Here is a 20,533-nt window from a genome sequence, read left to right on the forward strand (position 1 = left end):
ATCAACTTTGTGTCAAGGAAGTTCAAGTATTTCATGTAGTATCATTTCCTTCTTCAAGGAAAAAAATGGACTGCAGAGGAAGTATAAAACAATAAAAGTTTACACCAGTTTACTACTTTTGTTACTATTTGACATCTTAAATTCACTATCATCATCATACATTTAAATATCAAAATTCTACTTAACATGTGGAAAGTGACATTCAATCACAAAACACAGAATTATCTCCTTTGGTGCAATTTTAAATAAAACACCCTTTTGTTATATATTGCATCACTAAGACATGGTGGAACGGAGCCATTCGGGCTCTGTTTTATTAAATATTGTTTGTTCATCTCTACCTCTAGGAGTAAGCTGGACATGATCTAAAAACCCTTCCTTAAAACTTGGACAAACAATGGAATGTCTATAAAAGGCATATCTATTTTTTTTTTCAAGTGAATGTCATGAAGACATTTATAAACCCTATCCCTTAACTTTCTGATAATATTTCCCACAGAAAATGCTTTGCATATATCATAGACTGATACATAAAGCACCCCTTTGGAAACACAACAACTTTTCCTTTAAAAGGGCAGCATTTACTGCAACGACAAACATTCGGCAACACACAGTCTGTGCAATCATCATGTGTGGTGTAAAATCGTATTTGCACTGGTCATCCTGACAATTCATATCAGCACCTATTTTTTATACAATCTAATAACCATTACTTTTAAGGTGACCAGTGCTTACAATGTTCACTCCAATTCATAACTCAGTCTATAAAACCTTGGTTCAGTGTTGATCATTCAGTTCCTAGCCACACTACCATTTAACATTACAATAAAGTACTTTAATCTATACACAATCCTTATTTAACCAGGAACCACGTCATTTTATCAAGTATATTTTTCTAGATGTTCTACAAGTGAGCTACTTACATAATTGTATAACCAGGTAAACTTCAACTCTACAAAACAATATTGTGGGTATAAACCCTGAATTTACTCAGCACTTAAAGTCTTTCACATTTCCCTTCTAATCATCTTCCCTTTACATTTCTATTACTCCCAGTCTCAGTTTTTCTAATTAGTAGCTTGCATCATCTTTGTTACACTAGTTTTCAACTTATTTCCTTCATCATGAACTTTCCAGCCCTTTTGTCAGGTTACTCTCTTTGCTTCCGTTTTCTTGTAATGGCTTTTTTTGGTATTTCTGCCAGCAAAGACAAAATTACTCTGATGTATTTCAGTGTTTGAACTGTAACCCAATGTAGCATAAACGGTTCTTTAGACAAATTGTCTTCTCTTCCAGTTATCTCTCCTACTAACTTTCTTAGTTCCCTCCTAAATTACAGTAACTCCCAAAATGAGTTCTTCAGACAAACTGTCTTCTCTTCCAGTTAACTCTCCTACTAACTTTCTTAGTTCCCTTCTAAATTACAGTAACTCCCAAAATGAGTTTTAAAGTGTCTCTTTCCTCCCCTTCACATCACCAGCATAATTCCGATTGCTGAGGGAACATCCTAGATATTCTGTCTGAAGTGCAAAAGTACTTGTTTAAGTATCTTCATGCAAAGATTCTAACAATGCTAGGATTCATAGCATATTCTGAAGCTGTTGCCATTTGACAGCATTCCTCCTTGGCCAGCACACAGTGTAATCTTTCACTCCAGTCCTGCCTTATTTACTTATTACGGTGACTCATCACTTTGAGTAAAGTGCAGTATGCCATACTGTTAAATTCTTTTTTTCTCACCAACTCTGACCCTTCTTCCAGCATTACATCTACAATACAACAGTTGCTTGAAAGACCTGCTGACTGAAATTTCTCATGTACTCTATTTTATCTCTCAGTCCCATATAATTTAAAAAAGCCTTTACCGTGTAAATGAAATTTGTCTGTCATATCTGCCCATGTTTTCAAAGTTCATTCTCTCACTATCTGTTCTCAGTATCAGGGATCTCTATTAACTATCTTCCACAATTCTGATGCCACTGAGACTCAAACACCCCTAACTCTACCGATTTTATGACATATGGGGACAACCACATTTTGGCAAGGCCTCATTTCCCTCAACTGTAACACTTTGTTCACAAGTCTCCCTATATACTGTCTAGCTCTGATCCTACCAGTGCAGCCCTCCATTATTGCCAAGATTCCTCCCTGCCCTCCTGTCAGTATTTGTTTCCATTTTGCAGAATAATTTTTAATTTGCATTAAATATATGATTCTAATCTGTGCAGCTCTGAAGTATATCCCTAAATCCAATATGCCCAATCCTCCCTTCTCTCCTGGCAGTAAGATCACTCTCTCTTTCTCTTTAATTTTCCAGAAAAAAAAAAAAAACCCTCTCTGATTTCTTTTGTAACTTCTCCATAATCCTTCTTCCAGACAGCAGTAGTATACTTGACCTATACAGAGCATTATGGAATTACAAACATTTTAATTGCCACTATCTTGCCCTCATCCTCCATAAACATCAGATTTCTAAGGCTTTATTTTGTTTATTTTGTTTGTATTGTTTCCTCCTACATTTTTTCGGCTACCTGATGTATGGCCCATCTAAGCCCTACTCCCAGTATTTAAGTTTCTCATGTCCCTAAAGGAAGGGGTAGGCTTGTACCATCTCACACACAGTGATACAGTCGGTCACTAATGCTTTTGTTTTCATCTTATTTATTCCACATCATGGTATCCTGCCAAATTTATAAAAATCCTCCCATACATACATCACATCCTATTCAGGGTTCATTATAAACAGTAATATATTGTCTGCAAATAATGCTATTTATTCTTGTCATCCACCACATGGGTAGCCCTGGATTTAGAATGCTTCAATCTACAGGTCAGTGATTCCAAACAAATTACGAACAGTAGGGGCAACTGTGTACAAAATGTTCATGTTCCTCTTGACAGGTTTTGGGGATCTGACACCTCCTAACCATTTGAGTCATAGCCATGACATATTTCAAAAATAATGTTTATTCATTCTTCAGGGAATGCAAAGGCTTTTAATGGATCTCTGAGGAATCCACAGATTACCCTATCAAATGTCTTCTCCAAATCCAATGCAACAACCATCAGCCATTTCCACTTCGATTTTGCATCTTGTTGGATTAACAAGCATATGTCAAAATGTCTGCCTTCCTCCTGTAAATCCACTCTGATCTAATCCAACTGTTGTTGTTGTGTCTTTCGGCTTATCCTAGTTAGGGGTCACCACAGCGGAACTCCAGTCCGCTAATGTTTGGTAGAGGATTTTTACGTGCCGAGTTACCAGCCCTGACGCACAACCTTCAACGAAGGCACACCCATTCACGTATGCCTCCACACAGAAGACGCTCTAGCTGAGAATCGAACGAGACAACGTCTTGCTGTGAGGTGACAATGCTACCGCAGCACCACTACCGCGGTTCTGATCTAATCCAATTACCTGATCTAATAATTTTGCCAACTTTTTTTTTTTTTTGCTAGTAATCACAGTTAATAAACCGTGCTTATGGTCATGGAACTCTTAACAGTGACTTAACTTTGTATGTCTCTCGATAGCAAATGAGGCTTAGGTTTAAATATATTGTAAAAATCAGTACTGGACTGAAAAATTTTTCAATTTTCTTATGATAACACCTTTGATACTCTTGGCATCAACACTGAACTATAATGCCATTTATGTATTACAGTTATCTAATACTACCTGTCAGAAGTGTGATTTATTTCAAATCACAGCAAAGGAGATGTCTGTTTTATGACTAGATGTTGTCGGACACACATTAACTAGCATATCTGTATTTAAATGCCTCATGATGTTAGTGCATTTCAGCTCTTCTTCTTCTTCTTTCGGGTTTTCCCGGTTAGGGGTCACCACAGTGGATCACCTGGTCCGCTCTGAAGAAGTTAAATGGTGACAAAACTGCTAAACTGATATTAAAGTTTTTTAGTGACTTCATTGTCTATAGATATCGGTAGTTGTGAAACTATTCACAGCAGCTCCAGCATTTTCTTGTCAGGTTTGTCATTGGCTTGTGTCCATACTTTGCTCCTCAACTTTAACTTGAAGAACATAAAAAATGCTGGAGAAAAAAAATGTTTCTTTCTAGTCTTTAATAACTAGTAAACTGTTTTCTATATTTAAATGTAGATAGTGGCTTGTTACAAATTACATCACATGAACTGCTGACCTGTCCACAAAAGCAGTACCAGCATTAATTTATGTACCTACGTTCATCTCTTTTATACACCCCTAAAACATCTTGTGGCCAGGACAGCTTCCTCCTTCACCCCAGTTTAACTACACTTCTAGGCCACCTCAACAAGTACTTTTCCACATGTTGTACCTTGAACCTCACACACAGTTTTTTTTTTCTTTTTAAGCAAATGCTCTCAGTGGCAAACTCAATAATCACTATAAACAATAAGGCAAAATTAACTGAATAAGATTATTCACACAAAAGACCACATCAAATGTGCAGTAAAAGAAAGAAAGCAAAACAATGTTTTTCTTAATATTTAAGTAAAAGAGTATTGTTACAGCTGAAATGAAACTTTTCTCAAAACTTGAGGGGGAAACATGAAAATGAAAATAATAATAAATGTTGAACTGCTAGAATTATTACAGAACACCTTTTAAATGCAACAGATCTGAAAACATTTATTTTATTAGTACATTTAAATGAATTCTGTTGACTCTTTTCAGGATATGTTACGGAATCATTTGCAATGCAACAAAGTTTAAGCATAAAGACTGGCTCTTCACTATAGATGTAGGACTTCCATCTGCAAAGCAAGTACCTACTGTTTGGCTAATGTAATGGATGCAAGATGGCTATCCAAAAGAATGCAGACTGCAGTGATTAGATGACAGCTCACACAACGTGGGATGATGGACAAACAACTGCTTGGTCTCTTTATGACATCTCTTCATGCAGGAGCCCCTGTGCACAGCTCACTAGGGCTAAACCAGTACCATATGGAACCTAAGTTCAACTAGTACTCTAGGCAGCAATGAAGGTATCATCCTGGAGGGATAGGACTGAGTGGCTTACACCCTGTTTCTTCATTCCTGGGGATTATGTGGGTACACAATTAATGCATGGGGTCCTGATGCCTCCATAAGTTTGAAAACTAAAGAACCACATTTCTGACTACAGTGGATACTCTTATCAGGGCACTTGGCAAATAGCTTACATGGCAGCACACATGCAACAATGGCTTAGTATCATTGCATTCTGCATGCCATTATGGATGCAAATAAAACTCTTAATTAAGTCTGGGCTGCTGATGACAGTCCTAAGGTTATGTCATTCTTGCCTCACGCATATGCAGTATGTAGAAATGGTCTGTAGCGGCAGATACTACAGACCCAAGTAAGGTGACTGCAGCAGTGGATTCAGCAAGTCGTGTGGTCAGACTAATATATGCCCAGCTAATGGTACAAAAAAACAAACTATTTCTACAATACAGGGATCGAAAAAAGAACATGGGATTATGAACAATTATCTAAGCACTGCATATGCAGGGACATGTGTAGACGTGCTGACAATAATGCAAGTTGACTTGTCAGAAAGTTAGAGCTAAAGATGAAAAAATACATGGTACAAGAGCTCTTCCCTGTCTCCAGCTTCTTCCCCACTGCAGACAACTAATGTCCCAACAGTCAGAAGATTACCCACATGACACTCAACCAAGAAAAAGGTATTAATTTGAAACTTAGACAGGAAGGGTCTAGACGTGTTAGTGACAGTGGGTTGACCAATTAAAAAAAAACAAAAACACTACAATTAAATGTGTAATACAACAGCTAACATCAGAATAAATATATTAAATGAGATAAACTGATGTTGATGTAGTTTGAATAAACTACTGAAACAGCTGCTTCAAAAACACAGTTTATGTTTCAAGACACTGGCTTGAGGCTAAAGGGAAAATATAAGACTTCCATTTTAATTCTCCAAGTAAATGTCTCAACACCAAATAATCTAGAAACTTAATATTTTAATGAGCCAACCAAAGAGCAAGCAAACAAAAATACACACATCTGTGCATTACATGATGTGGTACAGACCTGTCACAAATCAAAATTAGCATAGCTCTGCAAAGAACTGTAGAAATCCCTACTTTCCACACAGTCTGATTTTTGTACAGAAAATATTGGATTTTGTTTAATTTCATATCCACTGGGATAGTGAAATTGTTTAGTTTTATAAGATTAATAACCAAAACAAAATGCTTAAAATGTGATTAAAATTATTCAAGGTAACTTCAGTGACACCAGATGTGCCTTGTACGAACATTCTGTGCTGTGAGGGTTACAACACTGGATACTTCTCACAAGGGGTGTGGCCAAAGAATTAGATGTGCGTTGTATGAGCATTCTGTGCTGTGATGGTTACGGCACTGGACACTTCTCACTAGAGGTGTGGCCAAAGAATTCCATTTTGTACTCAAAAACTCTTTTGCTGCTCCCCCCATCCAATATGGCATTTAAAAAATAACATCTCAAAATGTTACCTCACCCCCAAGCATGTATAATTTTCATCTGTCCCCGCTAAAACTATCAACAATATTGGTTTTAGATTGGCAATCATGCTTTTAAGCAAGCTATATACCTACTGCTGGAGGCATTAATTTAGACTTTTGCAGACATAATATGTTCTGAAATGCTTCTAAGTGATGCTCAGAAAAAATGTACTCAGTACAGAGTACAAAGGTTATGCCTGGCTACACCTCTGCTTCTCACCATCAGCTTTACCGTGGGATCATCACTCATGTGAATAAGACGCCTTAGAACTCTTACACCAATGACAGACACCATATAAAGGTGTTATCACGCTTCACCAGGAGATGCACTTCCCACAAATTGGATACAGTGCTGAGTCACACCACTGTGTTTGGTTATTTTGGAGTCCACTACTCTGTCCATGTGTCTTGTGAGAATAAAACATGAGCAATAAAAAAAGCTAGAAATACAGTGAGAATGCCAAGGATTTCCCACTTTAAGAACAAATGCACCACCCTTATATATTTGGGATTACATTTCGTAAACAAGAATGTAGGATCCCAACATTTCACTAATCTGCTGCCTCTCCCAAGAAAAAAAATAACTTGCTTTAAATTTAAACAGAAAGACCACTGTGACACTTTTAAAATTTACATTGCTGCAAAGTTATTTTGTAATTTAACTTTCATAACTGAAGACAGATGATACCACAAACACAGTTTTGAGTCCCAGAACACCCAGTTACAAGCAGACAATATCCAATGTACAACACAAATACAAAGTTGACAGGAATACACAAAGAAATCCTCACCAGGAAATTTCTTTTTAACAACTTACCTAACCTAAGTGTTGTGTAGCAAGCAGTATCTGCACCTTGAGATACATTATACATCAACCACTAACTAGTGTGTTCTAAATCAGCACTTCCTTACAGTCACAGGCAAACAACTTAGACTAACACCTTTTGCTTTAAGAAGGACATGCATATGTTTCTTTGCAAAAGCCAGTCTACACTGCATTCACTACAGGTGCACATAGGGTTTGCCATCTGGCACTGCATCTACTACAGATGCATGAAGGATCTGCTATTTGACACTGCATCTACTACAGGTAAAGATACAGTCTGTTGCTAGACAACGCATCTACTACATGCACATGTACAGTCTGTCATTTGACACTGCATCTACTACAGATACAGGTATGGCCTGCCGTTTGATACTGGACCTACTAGAGGTGCAGGTACAGACTGTCATTGGAAGATGTTTGTAAGTTTGGTTGACCCATACAAGCAGGAAATAAAGAAAGCTGCACAATAATCAACAGAATATTACAAAGGTATTAAAATCAATGGGTCAGTGAATATCTACGACATCATGAAATCACAGTACCCATAAAAAGTCTATATTACTTAATTAACAACCAAATGATGAGGACTGAAATCATGATGGCTAAAGCAAAAGAACCAAATGCAGTCTTCGATGTGTGAGACACAAAGTGTGTGTATGTGGGAGGTGGAATAAGCCATTAAGGAAGATGCATCCTCTGCACCCCTCCTTTCAATATAATCAAATCTGAGGTGAGAAAGGGAAACCTTGTTGTCTTATTTTGTCAGCCACTGGAAAGCTCTCAACCATATGTTGTTTACTCCATACTCTATGTGAACAGAAACAAAACATAAAATTGGTGACTTGGATGTTTTAATTACAGTGAATTCTAGTCAATGTTACAGTTAACCATTACAAACAGACAATATCACCAGTAGATATGCATACTTCACCTGTCATAACCTGCATACTTACATATTTAATGTAGGTATGACGTGCAATGATAGAAATTAAGTTATCCAAACAGCAAAAGATTAGCACTAATATAAAAGAAATGCAAAAGTAAAGCAAGATGCACTATGCTGACTATAAAAATATAAGGTTTTCAAATTTTATTCTGTGAAATGTAATATGTTGAGTGGCTCACTAAGACAAGGAAGAAAAATGCAACTTTAGCAAAGTTAGCAGTTGTATTAACTCCTGTAATTCAGTAAAACAAGTCTAATGCAATTTTAAAATACATAATGAAAGAGAAACAAAAAGTAATGCAACACAAGACAAACTACACAGTCATTTGCATCCTGTGGCAGCTCTAATTAAGTGCATCATAATATAATTAACACTTGACTATCATGTTCAAAAATTCTGTCTGCTTTACCATCAATTTATTTATTAATTTATTCATTCATTCATTTATTCAATGTTGGCAATATGCAAAGAGGCACTCATTTAGAGCCAAGGGGTTTGTGATAGAAAGCTTTAAAAGAAGCAAACCTGATTGGCTGTAGCTGTTGCTGCGAAGGGGACACTTGTGGCAGGAGCTGCTGCTGCAGAGACAGTGGTAGACGTAGCGTTGTGCATCATGGGTACTTTCAGGAAGGGAACCATGGAAGAAATGAACAGGAGGGTGTAGCATTATGGTAACCATGGCAACAGATGAGGCATTTTGGCATGGTGAATATCACACAGCAGCAAGCCATCGTAGGTTAGACCAGCAGATGGCATGCAATCACAATGCAAAGCAAGAAAGCATGGGAGAAAAAAAAAATAAAAAAGGAAAAAAAGCTTATTACAATCACAATTAAAGGAATTCTATAATTACAATCAGTGACTCCCAGACAATACAATACACAAGGGAAGAATGACAACACATACTATGCCAAAATGCAAGTTCTGTATTTTAACATAAGCGGCATGCAATACAGCGCTGTTAATCAGTGATCTTACTAAACCATTTCCCGCTCCATGTTCACCATGGGAAGGTGTCAAAGCAGGGTAAAATGAGCCATTTCATTACTGAAAGCCGATAAAATCCCAGCTTTAAAGTCTAAGGTAAAGTTGCCTAAGTCACATTTATTAAGTTAGGACAACAGACGCAAGCACTTCATTATTTAGGTTGTGCAACTTACAAAAGAAACCACGTGAATAACAGACAGACCAAACTAAATGTTGTATTTAAAGATACTTGTTTGATAAATTTATCAAACTACTCTTTGCACCATATGATGCATTAACAGGTAAGTTTGATTTCAAGAGGCTGTTTCTACAGCTCCTGCACATTTCTAAAAACGCTACACTTCTGCAAAAGAAACACACCACTTTCCAAAGAAGAAATACCAAAAGTACATATATATTACTTTTCTAAATGCTTGCACTGTTTTCCGGAAGAACATGTTAATACTTGAACAGGTACATAATTATCCTGACAGCAAAGATAAGAGAGATTAGAAACCTATGACAAATTAGCATCAAAAATGGGTAACATCCCAAAGCAAAGTTTTTTTAAGCTACCCTGTTTCTAAGAATGACACGTTTAAAAGTATCAGAAAGTTAAATAATGCCTTCTGAGAATCACAACAGGCTTTACAATACTGTACTCAAAGAAACAACTCTACAGCAACTACTGAATACAAACAGTACTACTAAGTTTAAATTCTCACTTATTTTGCTATTTTAAATATAACAAAAACATGCCACTGAAACACTACATAAAAATGGTTCAGGCTTTGTTTTTACAGGAATGAGGCCCACCCTTGATGAAACTGGTTACCTACTTCCTCATCCATTTTTATACCAAGCTTGGGAAAGGCAGTCTCAGTATTTTAAATCAGATTTCTGGCTTGCTGAGATATTGAAAATTTGTAATTAATAGTACCCTTTTAGATGTAACAGAGATTGCAATGTTGCTTTTTTTCTGTTTTATAAGCAGCAGAGCAGGTAAGCTTGCACAAGTATTGCTGCTAGCAAATCTTGCAATTAAAGGAAAAATCACAAAGCTAAAGCATTTGAACGAAAAAGAATGCATGCTAATACAATATTTCTTTATGAGCTATATATTTTAAACAATCCTAAACTATACAGCTACACAGCATAAGGCATTCTGAAATCGAATACAAGAAAATGTCCAACATAAGCTCTACATGTAAGTGATTTTAAAAGGAAAGCTGGAACCTACCAATATTGGCAGCGGGAGTCATGCACAAAACTGACCCTGTGTGTCATGCAGTAAACAGAAAAGGTGAATAAAGGGAAAGAGACATGTTAGTTTTGCAGTGTTAGTATAATAAACATCACACAAACACAGGTTAAAGCAAATGTTAGTCAACAATTACTATTTTGCTTGAGCAGGCAATGTTATTCATAGTTTTACAGTGCAGGAGTTCAGGTGACCAGGTAAGAACTATGCTCTATTGCACAATGCAACTGGGGTCTTCACTCCTGAGTTGTTAAATATTATAACAAGCAAAACAAATTCAACTTCTACAGTTAAGAAATTGTTGCATCCATTTGTCTGCTTGGTCTTGCACCAAGTTCAAAAATGTAAGACTGTTTTTCTTGTAAAATCTGTAAACTGCTACTTATGAACTTAATTCAGCAAGGCACTGCATACTTAGCTTCAAAAACACTAAATTACAGAACTGGGGGTAAACATCTACGCACACTGTAAAGCAGGCACAACATTTGTTCTAATGAACTACAGTAAACACAATACAAAAACATTTTGGCCTTGAAAATGGGTTATATTTAGTGAAGGTCAGTAAGCAAAATTCAGACATATGTCAACAGCAAAATAACACAATTCAGTTTAAAGAATGCAATTCATACTTGTTACTTTCAAGTATGTTTCCATGGAGATGGTGCCGCAGCTAAGTTACAGATCTAGTGTAGCTGTAATTGATAGAAAGGAAAAGAACCAGAATTCGTTTTAAGCAATAATTGTATCTTACGTCTTTATTTTATTGCCCTTCACACAGTTTTCTATGCGACAGCAAGTCTACCTAATGTGCAAACAGCGTTGACAGTGTTGAATCATTCCTCTTAATGACAATAGTGTAATAACCTAACAATACAGCTGCACAGCACTTGTTAACAGTGTGGCTAGCACTGATATGATGCTGCTGTTGATGAATAAAAATACATCCGGATGTAATAAAAATACACAAGCAAGAAAGCCTAGGTGGAGAACATGCCTGCTACAAGAACATCTACTTTTCCTAGGCCACAACATATCTTAACACATAGTCATACATCACTTTTTATCGCCAAGGCTGTCCAAAGTTCACCAATTACAGTGATCTAAACAAAGTAGTATTCAAAAGTTACAAGAAGAATACTAATGGTGAAAACTACACTGCCCAAATAAAGCTGGCCTTTAAACTAAGCCAGTCTTTTCATTATTACACCAGTGGCCAGGTGCAGGAATGAAAATAAGCAGCATTATATATAGAATTATAAAAACGTGAAGCCAAATTAGCTGTAAGCAACTTTACAATGGTAGACACTGCACCAGACTCATCCACCAGTGAAATGGGCACCAAAAAACCATCATTTTAATAATTATTCATGAGTACTGAAAGACTGAATGGCACTAAAACCACACAGTTAAAGAAATAGAGCTATTTAACATGGATAGCATAACTTAGTACCTTATCTACAGCCCAAACAATCCACAGCAAAATGGAAATAATAAAACTGGAGTTTAAAACCTTGAAACACATCATAAAATATGTATAATCTTTAAATTCACTAGGAATAACCGGCTGCAAAACACCTGTATCACATAAACATCTATATTATAATCAAGCGTGTGTGTGTGCTGAAAGTGAGAGTTCTTCTGACGGCACATAACACAACACAACACAACAGCATCAGTCAACTTCTAGAACATCCGACCTTTCTCAAACAAAGATTATTCATAAGGCTCAGGCATTAACTGCAGCAAGTTTCAAAATTCAGATAATTTGGAGCTATAGCATAATCTGCAATAACATGCCCCTACAAGTTTTCAAACACAGTATCACTTATCTACTCACATTTGTTAGTTGTAATTAAAATGGAGGAGGGCATTTGTAACAGCAGACTATGTAGATATGTGATACAAAAAAATGGAATTCATTTTTAAACAACTCTTAGCAGACTTTTACCAGTAAAATTCAAGCTAAGCAACTTTAATTTAGCAGGAGTCAGCACTATGATTATTGTACCACTATTTCAAAGCACTACTTTCAGAAGATATGTTTCCCATCTCTGTCTCTTCTCCTGCTATTATACTCCCTACTATGTCTAATCTTTGCTCTCTTTGTTGCTATAATCCCTACTGTGGCTAACTTGCTCACAACTCAACTGTATAAAGCAAATAATGCAACCCCTACTAACAATGTTCACCATTATGTAATGCCTCAAACTAAAACTGTAAAAGATGTGTTCAGTCTATGTAAATATGTTAGATCTTAAGCTTCAATGCTATATTACTAGTCAGTGTTAAGTTTGGTACTATCTATGTAAATTTGCATTAAGTCTGAATGCTATGTTACTGGTTAATGTTAAGTTTGGGACTACCTATGTAAATTTGAATGCTTCTGTGTACACCTTACATTTTACTTAAAATTTAACTCTGGAGCTTTTCTCCCCAGGCCTACGCTGAAAATGGATATGCATCTAGTCGGACTTTCCCAGTCAATAAATGTACAATAAATAAATAAGACAAGTCAGAGCAATCATTTCGAATGGTTACCTCATTTAAGAACTGCTGTTGCCAGCAGTCTCATACCTGTTCACTTCTCAAGTGCAGGGTACAGCACGGAATTCCCTGATATTGACTTATTACCACTGCGATTTTCCTTCACTTTACTTAACTCTATCAGTTAAAACACTCTCAGTAACACGAAACACACAGCTTGAAAAGGAAAAGGGTATAGAAGATAAATGTTCGTACTATTACGTGCTGCTACATCACTCGGCTACGTCTACAGACTACGAGGTCAATCCAGTGGACTGTAATATGAATTCTATAGATGCTAAAGCAAAGACAATTTTTAGGTTGCCATGAAGTAAGGTTATGCAGTGTTCTCAACCCCTTTTTAGGCTTAATACAACTTTTCTTTAACCTCTACATAGGGCAAATATAAAAGGCTACATTCTGTTGTTTACTGCAGTTTATAATGTGTTGGGTTTGGTTTTTCAGCTGTACAAATGTTACATTCTATAATTCTCATCAGTTGTACTGTTCTCTGTCTACAGCTCAAGTTATTCAAGAAAAAATTCTACTGAGGGTAAGTGAACTTAACTGGTAAAAAATAACTGTTTAACCATTAAAACTAAATACAGTTACACCTTTCTCCATACTTCTCAACTGTCCAGATTTTTACTAAATGTTCAGATTTTTGCCTCATATTTTTGGTCCATTCTTCATAACATTTATGTTTTTCTGGCAAATCAGTGAGGACTGGTGTCATTAATTAATGTTAGTCATTTCAGTTTCATATTTCACATCCTTCTGAAAATGCATGCTAACACAAACTCTTTCATTTCAGCTACTTTCTGAATTTTTAAGAGCAGTATTTAAAATGTGTCCCTATTTTTGGGCCTTTGGCTTTGTCCAGATTTCTTGTGCTTGAGAGGTATGTTTCTAGCCCTATTCACTTGCATCAGCACTACTTCAGTGTAAAGCTGACTTCTTTCACTGAAACATGCCACCTTAAAAATCAGCATGTCTTCCCAAGAATTGCCCGTCACAGACTAAAACAAAAAGCATATACCAGGTAATGAAGACTCAATAACTTCCAATAACTTTAAGAATTTCCCCTAAATTTTTCTAAGCTAACTAATTCAGCTAGGTAATAAGCAGTATGTGCAAATGCCTCAAGAGTGACTCAGGCTGGTTAAGAAACCCCAGAACTAGAGGTTGAAATCTGTTAACAGCTCATAGCCACAACCTTACTGAGGAATATTAGCAAATCTAGTTATTAGCACTAGTTTTGTTAAGTTGCAGTTTACTTCTACATAATTCTTTTGTGATTCTTACCTTAACATACCCAGAAGAATGCCTGTGTCACTGTTTGTACTGTCATTTGAGTATTCCCCTGGTCATTTCATACTACCATGACTTATTACATTTTACCACATACTACTTCTCTCCCGCAAAAGGGACAGTAAGTAAAATTTAATGTAATGTGTTAAATAAATTAAAAAAAAGTGGTGCTGCGGTAGCGTTGTCGCCTCACAGTAAGACGCTGTCCGGTTCGATTCTCAGCTAGAGCGTCTTCTGCGTGGAGACATGCGTGAATGGGCGTACCTTCGTTGAAGGTTGTGCGTCAGGCCTGGCAAGCCGGTACGTAAAAATCAACTGCCAATTATTAGCGGACCCGAGTTCCGCTGTGGCGACCCCTAACTGGGAAAAGCAGAAAGACACAAACAAACAAACTTGACTATTTTTCTTTTAATGCTTTCCCTATGTTTTTGAGGAAAACAGACTGTTTTAGTCTAATAAATTCCCTAAGTTTTCAGGATTCCATCTATTGTAAGAAAAAAAGTCTCTATGTTACTTTGCACAGGTATTTTCAATGTTACAGTTCTTTTTGTCAGAACAGAAAACAATCAGTTGAGCTACAATTTTGCTGTAGATCTGAGTACAGCATGTGAATTATCTAACTATACTTTACAGTTCTCATGTCTAATATTTACTCTGCATTTGTGAATACATGAATCAAGTAGAGAGTAAGGCAATCGAGTGGTTAGACTAATACTCTGCAGATGCAACACTGCATAAGAAAAACTCATCAAAAACTGAGGATGCTTTAAAGAGCAGAAAAACATTCTTACTGACACAACTAAAGCTACACTTGCCACTACTTATTTCCGCCCCACACTTTTTGTGGTACTCCCATCCTTACTAACCTTCAGGCAACAGATAAATCAAAACACGAACAATGCTACAACAAAGTTGTTAAACTTACATCAAATACCCCTCTCAGAACCCACCACTGTACAGCACTAAAAAGCCTAAATTGGTTAGAACTTCTGCATAAATTAACATATACACAGCTTCCTACCACCTATAAAATTATCCAGAATCCATCTGCTTATCCAGCACTACATAGCATCTTACACAACTATGTTCCCAGTCAGTTATGATCCAGTGACCCAAATCTCCTGTTTGTCCACAGCCCCATCAAATCTGCTGGGCATTGTTTGTACTAGTACCATGTTGCTAAGGCCTGGAACACCTTACCTGTATCCATCAGGTCAATACCCTCCCTCATATCCTCCAAAACCATTCTGAAAGACTTCCTAGCCAAAAGCTGTCTCGGTTCTTACTCAACACCAGGGAAACTATATCCCTAAATGTGAACAAATACCTATTCATACCTTACATCTCCTTACTCTCCCTTCTTCACTTACTTCCTTACTTCTATCAATTTCTCTCCCCAACTTTCTCTCTAAATATACCAAAAGCCTGCTTTTATCTTACTTCATATCGCAGTTCCTGTTTGTATTATACTAACTTACATTTAATTTCTCTATAAACTGTCATTTAACTTGCATCTATTCTTAACCAATGTTTTCACATTATGTCTGATTTAGTATAACTATTTAAGCCACAGTAGTTTTTTGCACTATTTTTAAACACTGTAAAATTATTCTTCTTAAAATGATTTATAATACTTTGGAGCTTTTCTCCTTGGGCCTCCTCAGCCAGCCTTTCCTGGTAATCAAATGTTAATCAATCAATCAATCAATAAATAAATAAAATACTTGTCTGTAAAGATTACTGCAACACCCACAGTCTGGTAATAATTAAAGTGACTCAGTGTTTATCCTCATTCTATAAGGAAAGCTTTCCCACCCTGATAACTACCTTACAATACTGTTAAAACTGCTAAAAAGAAGTGCTATGACACACTCTGATGAGTTACATTACAAAACAAAGCCCTAAACCCAATTTTCATAGTTTTAGATTAAAATGCTTCTTGAAACATACAAAAAAAACCCTCATGTACTAAAATGTTTACTATGAGCGCTACTTACAACACTGGAAAACTACACATTAAAGATAATTAACCAGTTTGTCTTACAAACTCCAGCCTGCACTTTCAAGTAACCTGCATTCAACAACCAACAAAAATAGGTGATGGTCTGGTTAAGGCTAGACAGACAATAAGACTCTTGTTCACTTGGTGGGGACTAAGGAAACTGGTGTACCACTACACAGCCAGTGCCTTCTACTGCAAGCTACTGCTCACAGATGGTACAAAGGGTCTAAGTATTCATTTAGTATCTCACATGCTCATGCAAATGACTGGCACAGCATAGTAAGTGATCTCTGTGAAAGAACAAAGGTTGGGCTTATCTGCCAGGGATCAGTATAGTCAATGAAGTTGTACTGCTGCCCCAGGTTCTTATTAGTGTATGTTTCTGCACATATGCAAAGAACACAACCACTATACAAGTAACAGCAGCCAGGCCAGTCAGTGAGATCTAGCTTAATACTTATTTAACATCTGTTAACCAGGTATGTGGATTGGTCAATAACTCATTTAGCCATAACCCTGGCCAAAAACAAGGTAAACACTACATATCTCACACACACAAATGTTATACACACATAAAATGCAAACACAGCATATATGATGAATTTCACTCACAATCAGATTGTAATACTTACAAACGTTTATGAGTGTGTGTTGGGGGAAAAACTGTAAAACCTAAAAGAGATTAATGTTCTATGTTATGAACAAACATCTCTCATACTTTTCCAAACACTTTTAATATATTTTTTAAATAAACCAAGCTACATTTATACACATTTATGTTTTGCCACTTTCCTGTTGAGAACTTGCCTTAAATCAACATAAATCATACTTTCAGACAAAACATTTTATCAGTAAATTGATAATATAAATTGTATTCCGATGGTGACTGACATAAGGTTACCCAAAATGCAAGGACCCCGTGAAAGAATCAAATCCATGTTGCACATAGTTTTAGATTAATTCCATCCATCATTCATAACTCTTTACACTGAACAAAACTGATGGTTCATCCATTAACAAGCTTTAGCTAACTTGTTACTTGTGTCATGAGCTTTCAGTCTAATGCTGACTGTTAAATATGTCCAGGAATCTTCAGACTGTCATTCCTTACCAATACAAGATTTAAACTGTATAAACATTTACTAGATATAGACAAGCTTGCAAATGAATTATACAAAGCACTTTGCAAAATGCAAACAGTAAAACTAATTTACAACTTTAAACATTCTACAATTTATATACATGAAAGAAATATCAGAAAGTGGACTATATTAAGTGCCCCATAAAAATCATCAGTACTTTTCTGACTGTCTAACACAGCTATATTTATATTATAATAAATTAAATATAAAACAATATAAAGTTGCAAATATCAATGGCAATAAAATATATATCAACCTTACATTTCATACATATGCTGTCATATCATAGTGTCACACATTTAATCTTTTCAGCATTTTCATTTTTTAACAATCCTGTTTTCTCATTCACTCTCTCTCTTATTAATCTCAATAGCACTAATGACATCATCCACTATGGGAGAATTTTGAAATTTTTCATTTTCTTTCTTTTTTTTGCTACAAGCATCAACAAACTAACAAATTATTTCTCTTTTCCCAATCAAGCCTAGTGTTTTACAATAACCCTGCAATAAAAGTGGCTTAATAAGAAACAGCAGCTTCTCGATATTTGTTCCTTCAAGCACTGTAATACACCCTTATAATTATTTAAACCAATGCATAACTAAGCAATATACTTCATATTCGTTAACCCACCAGATTACATCTCCAGCAATTTGAATCTGCCTGTGGACATTCTCCCTAACCCCTCTAATGTATAAAAACTATTTCCAGGCAAACATCTTATACTTTCTAGATTTGGTGTCATACCTTAGAAACAAGAAAATACATTTCCGGCTATCTTCATCTATTTTTTCTCTTAACATCTTGTGACCACAGTGCTTCATTTTAACTATAATATTACCTATTAGTTCATTTAGTGCTTTACTTGTTCTACTAATCAATCCACTAAGCAACTGCAAATCTACTTGGTTCTAATAAACATGATACCAAGGGTAATGAGGCACCAGCTTATAAATCAGTAGGACTGATGCATCCAACTCTCCCCGATAAGCCTTCATGTTCTTAATGAAGCCATATTAGTTAAGCTAGACTTTTGTTTTAATTTGCATCCAAGTACCTGAAGTTAAACTGATAACATAACTGCTTTCAATAAATCACTAAAGTTCACATTTCATTCCGTACCTTTATTTCAACATCCTCCTACAAACCCAACCTAGTATGTCTACTGGGTAACAGGGAATTAATTCAAGGCATAATTCCTGATACTGACAAGGTGTTATTCAACATCTACAACTCTTGCTTAAAAACTGGATTTTCTCCTTCCACCATAACACCTCATAAATACTATTAGAAACCGTTACATCAGCCCAAAAACTAAAAAATACCAAACCCTTCTTTATAAGATTCTGAAATTAATCATTAAATATCAAACTAATCTCACCAGGGATGGGGACATCCACCCAAACCCAGGTCCATCCTCTACCATTAAATCCACCAACAATACTACCTCATCTCCTATAACCCATACCATAAACAGACCTCCTAACTCACACCTAGTAAGCCATCTAAACATCAGAAACGTAAATAATAAAGTTCAATACCTACATGCCCTACTAGATCACCTTTCTCCTGATGTTCTCTGTCTCACTGAAACCTGGCTCAAACCAAGTACCTTAGATAGTGAAGTCATACCACCAGGTTACAATATATTTAGACATGACCGCACTGCTAAAGGGCGGGGGGTAGCTATTCTCTACAAATCTATGCCAGAAGTAACCATTGACAGCCATCAACCCTTCAAAAATACTACTGCTGAAACAATTACTACTAAACTACATATCAATAAAAGCAAAAGTATACATATATATAATCTGTGTCTACATCCCCCCAGGGACAAATATACCAGTACTTGAGGAGATACTAAACTGGCTATCAAATAATTATCCCTAGGAAACCATTGTACTCAGAGAGTTTAATATAGACTGGTACTTATGCTCCTCTGAACCCCCCACTTCCCACAATAACCTTTATGGTTTCTCACAAGTCATATCCTCCACCACCACAGTCACTAAACCTAACAATAAAGAAACTATATTAGATTGGATACTTATTAACAATCACCCACTCACGTATAAAGCTGGAACCTTGCCCAATGACATAAGTGATCATCACCTCACCTATATCATCAGGCAAAAGGCTGAAATCCACAAACGACCCACCTATAAAACAATTAGAAACAAGAAAGATTTTAACCTTAAGAATTTTCAAACAGACCTTAAACTTTGCAACTGGTCAGTTCTAAAGCATCTCCCAATAGAAGAAGCTGTACAATACTTTATCACTAAATTCTTATCCATCCTAGACAGCTACGCTCCAGCTCGTACCATTAGGACTAAAACCAAAAGCACCCCATGGCTTACAGCTGCAACTAGGCAAAAAATCTTACTAAGAAATAAGGCTTGGGCCACTAGGCGTACCTCAAAAAACCTCACAGATCAACTCCACTATAGACAATTAAGGAATGACACAAAAAATCTGTCACTACTGACAAAAAGAACTACTATCACAACCTACAACACAAAAAACCAGAACAAACCAAATAGATTCTGGGAAACTCTAAACACACTGCTCCATCCAGGACAAACTACCACCCCTGTCCCCTCAGCATACAACTCACATTCTCCAGCAGAAGTAGCCAACTCCTTCAATAGCTTCTTTACAGAAACTATCCAAAACCTAGCCAATAACTTAGCCCCCAGTCCACTAAATCCCTCTGCCTCTACACCCATTACCCAAACCACCTTCAAATTTCAACCAGTCTCAACACTTCATTTATCCTTACTTTAATTAGAAAACTAAAACCAACTACCATTGCCGCAGATCTCCTACCAGCAGATTACCTACGAAAAGCAGATCCATATCTGAAGCTAACATTCCCACTACCTGGAAAGTATCCCATATCATTCCAATCCACAAGGGAGGCAGTTGCACTGACATCTCAAACTACAGACCCATAGCAATACTCTCTCCTATAGCCAAAATCCTGGAAAAATGTATCCAAAAACAACTCCTAGCCTATCTTCTTGATAACAATCACATGTCAAAACTCTCAAC

General features: G+C 36.4%; 1 protein-coding gene across 20 annotated transcripts in view; it reads right to left on the reverse strand.

The window, feature by feature from the left end:
- Nucleotides 1–20,533, reverse strand: part of MBNL2 (muscleblind like splicing regulator 2) — a 1,807,613-nt gene that overhangs the window by 107,123 nt on the left and 1,679,957 nt on the right. For 9 of the 20 annotated variants that reach the window (XM_044072969.1, XM_044072965.1, XM_044072964.1 and 6 more), the window contains one exon: nucleotides 10,481–10,516. The exons of 3 other annotated variants lie outside the window; for them this stretch is intronic. In XM_044072969.1, the coding sequence (XP_043928904.1) occupies nucleotides 10,481–10,516 (36 nt within the window). Of the gene's footprint in view, nucleotides 1–4,624; nucleotides 8,135–8,799; nucleotides 8,895–10,480; nucleotides 10,517–20,533 lie in introns of those variants that run through there. 8 more of the 20 variants (XM_044072970.1, XM_044072974.1, XM_044072982.1 and 5 more) reach the window with 4 other exon arrangements.

The sequence above is a fragment of the Protopterus annectens genome, chromosome 5.part1 (assembly GCF_019279795.1).
Source record: "Protopterus annectens isolate FY-2018-M chromosome 5.part1, PAN1.0, whole genome shotgun sequence".
Lineage (NCBI taxonomy): Eukaryota > Metazoa > Chordata > Ceratodontiformes > Protopteridae > Protopterus > Protopterus annectens.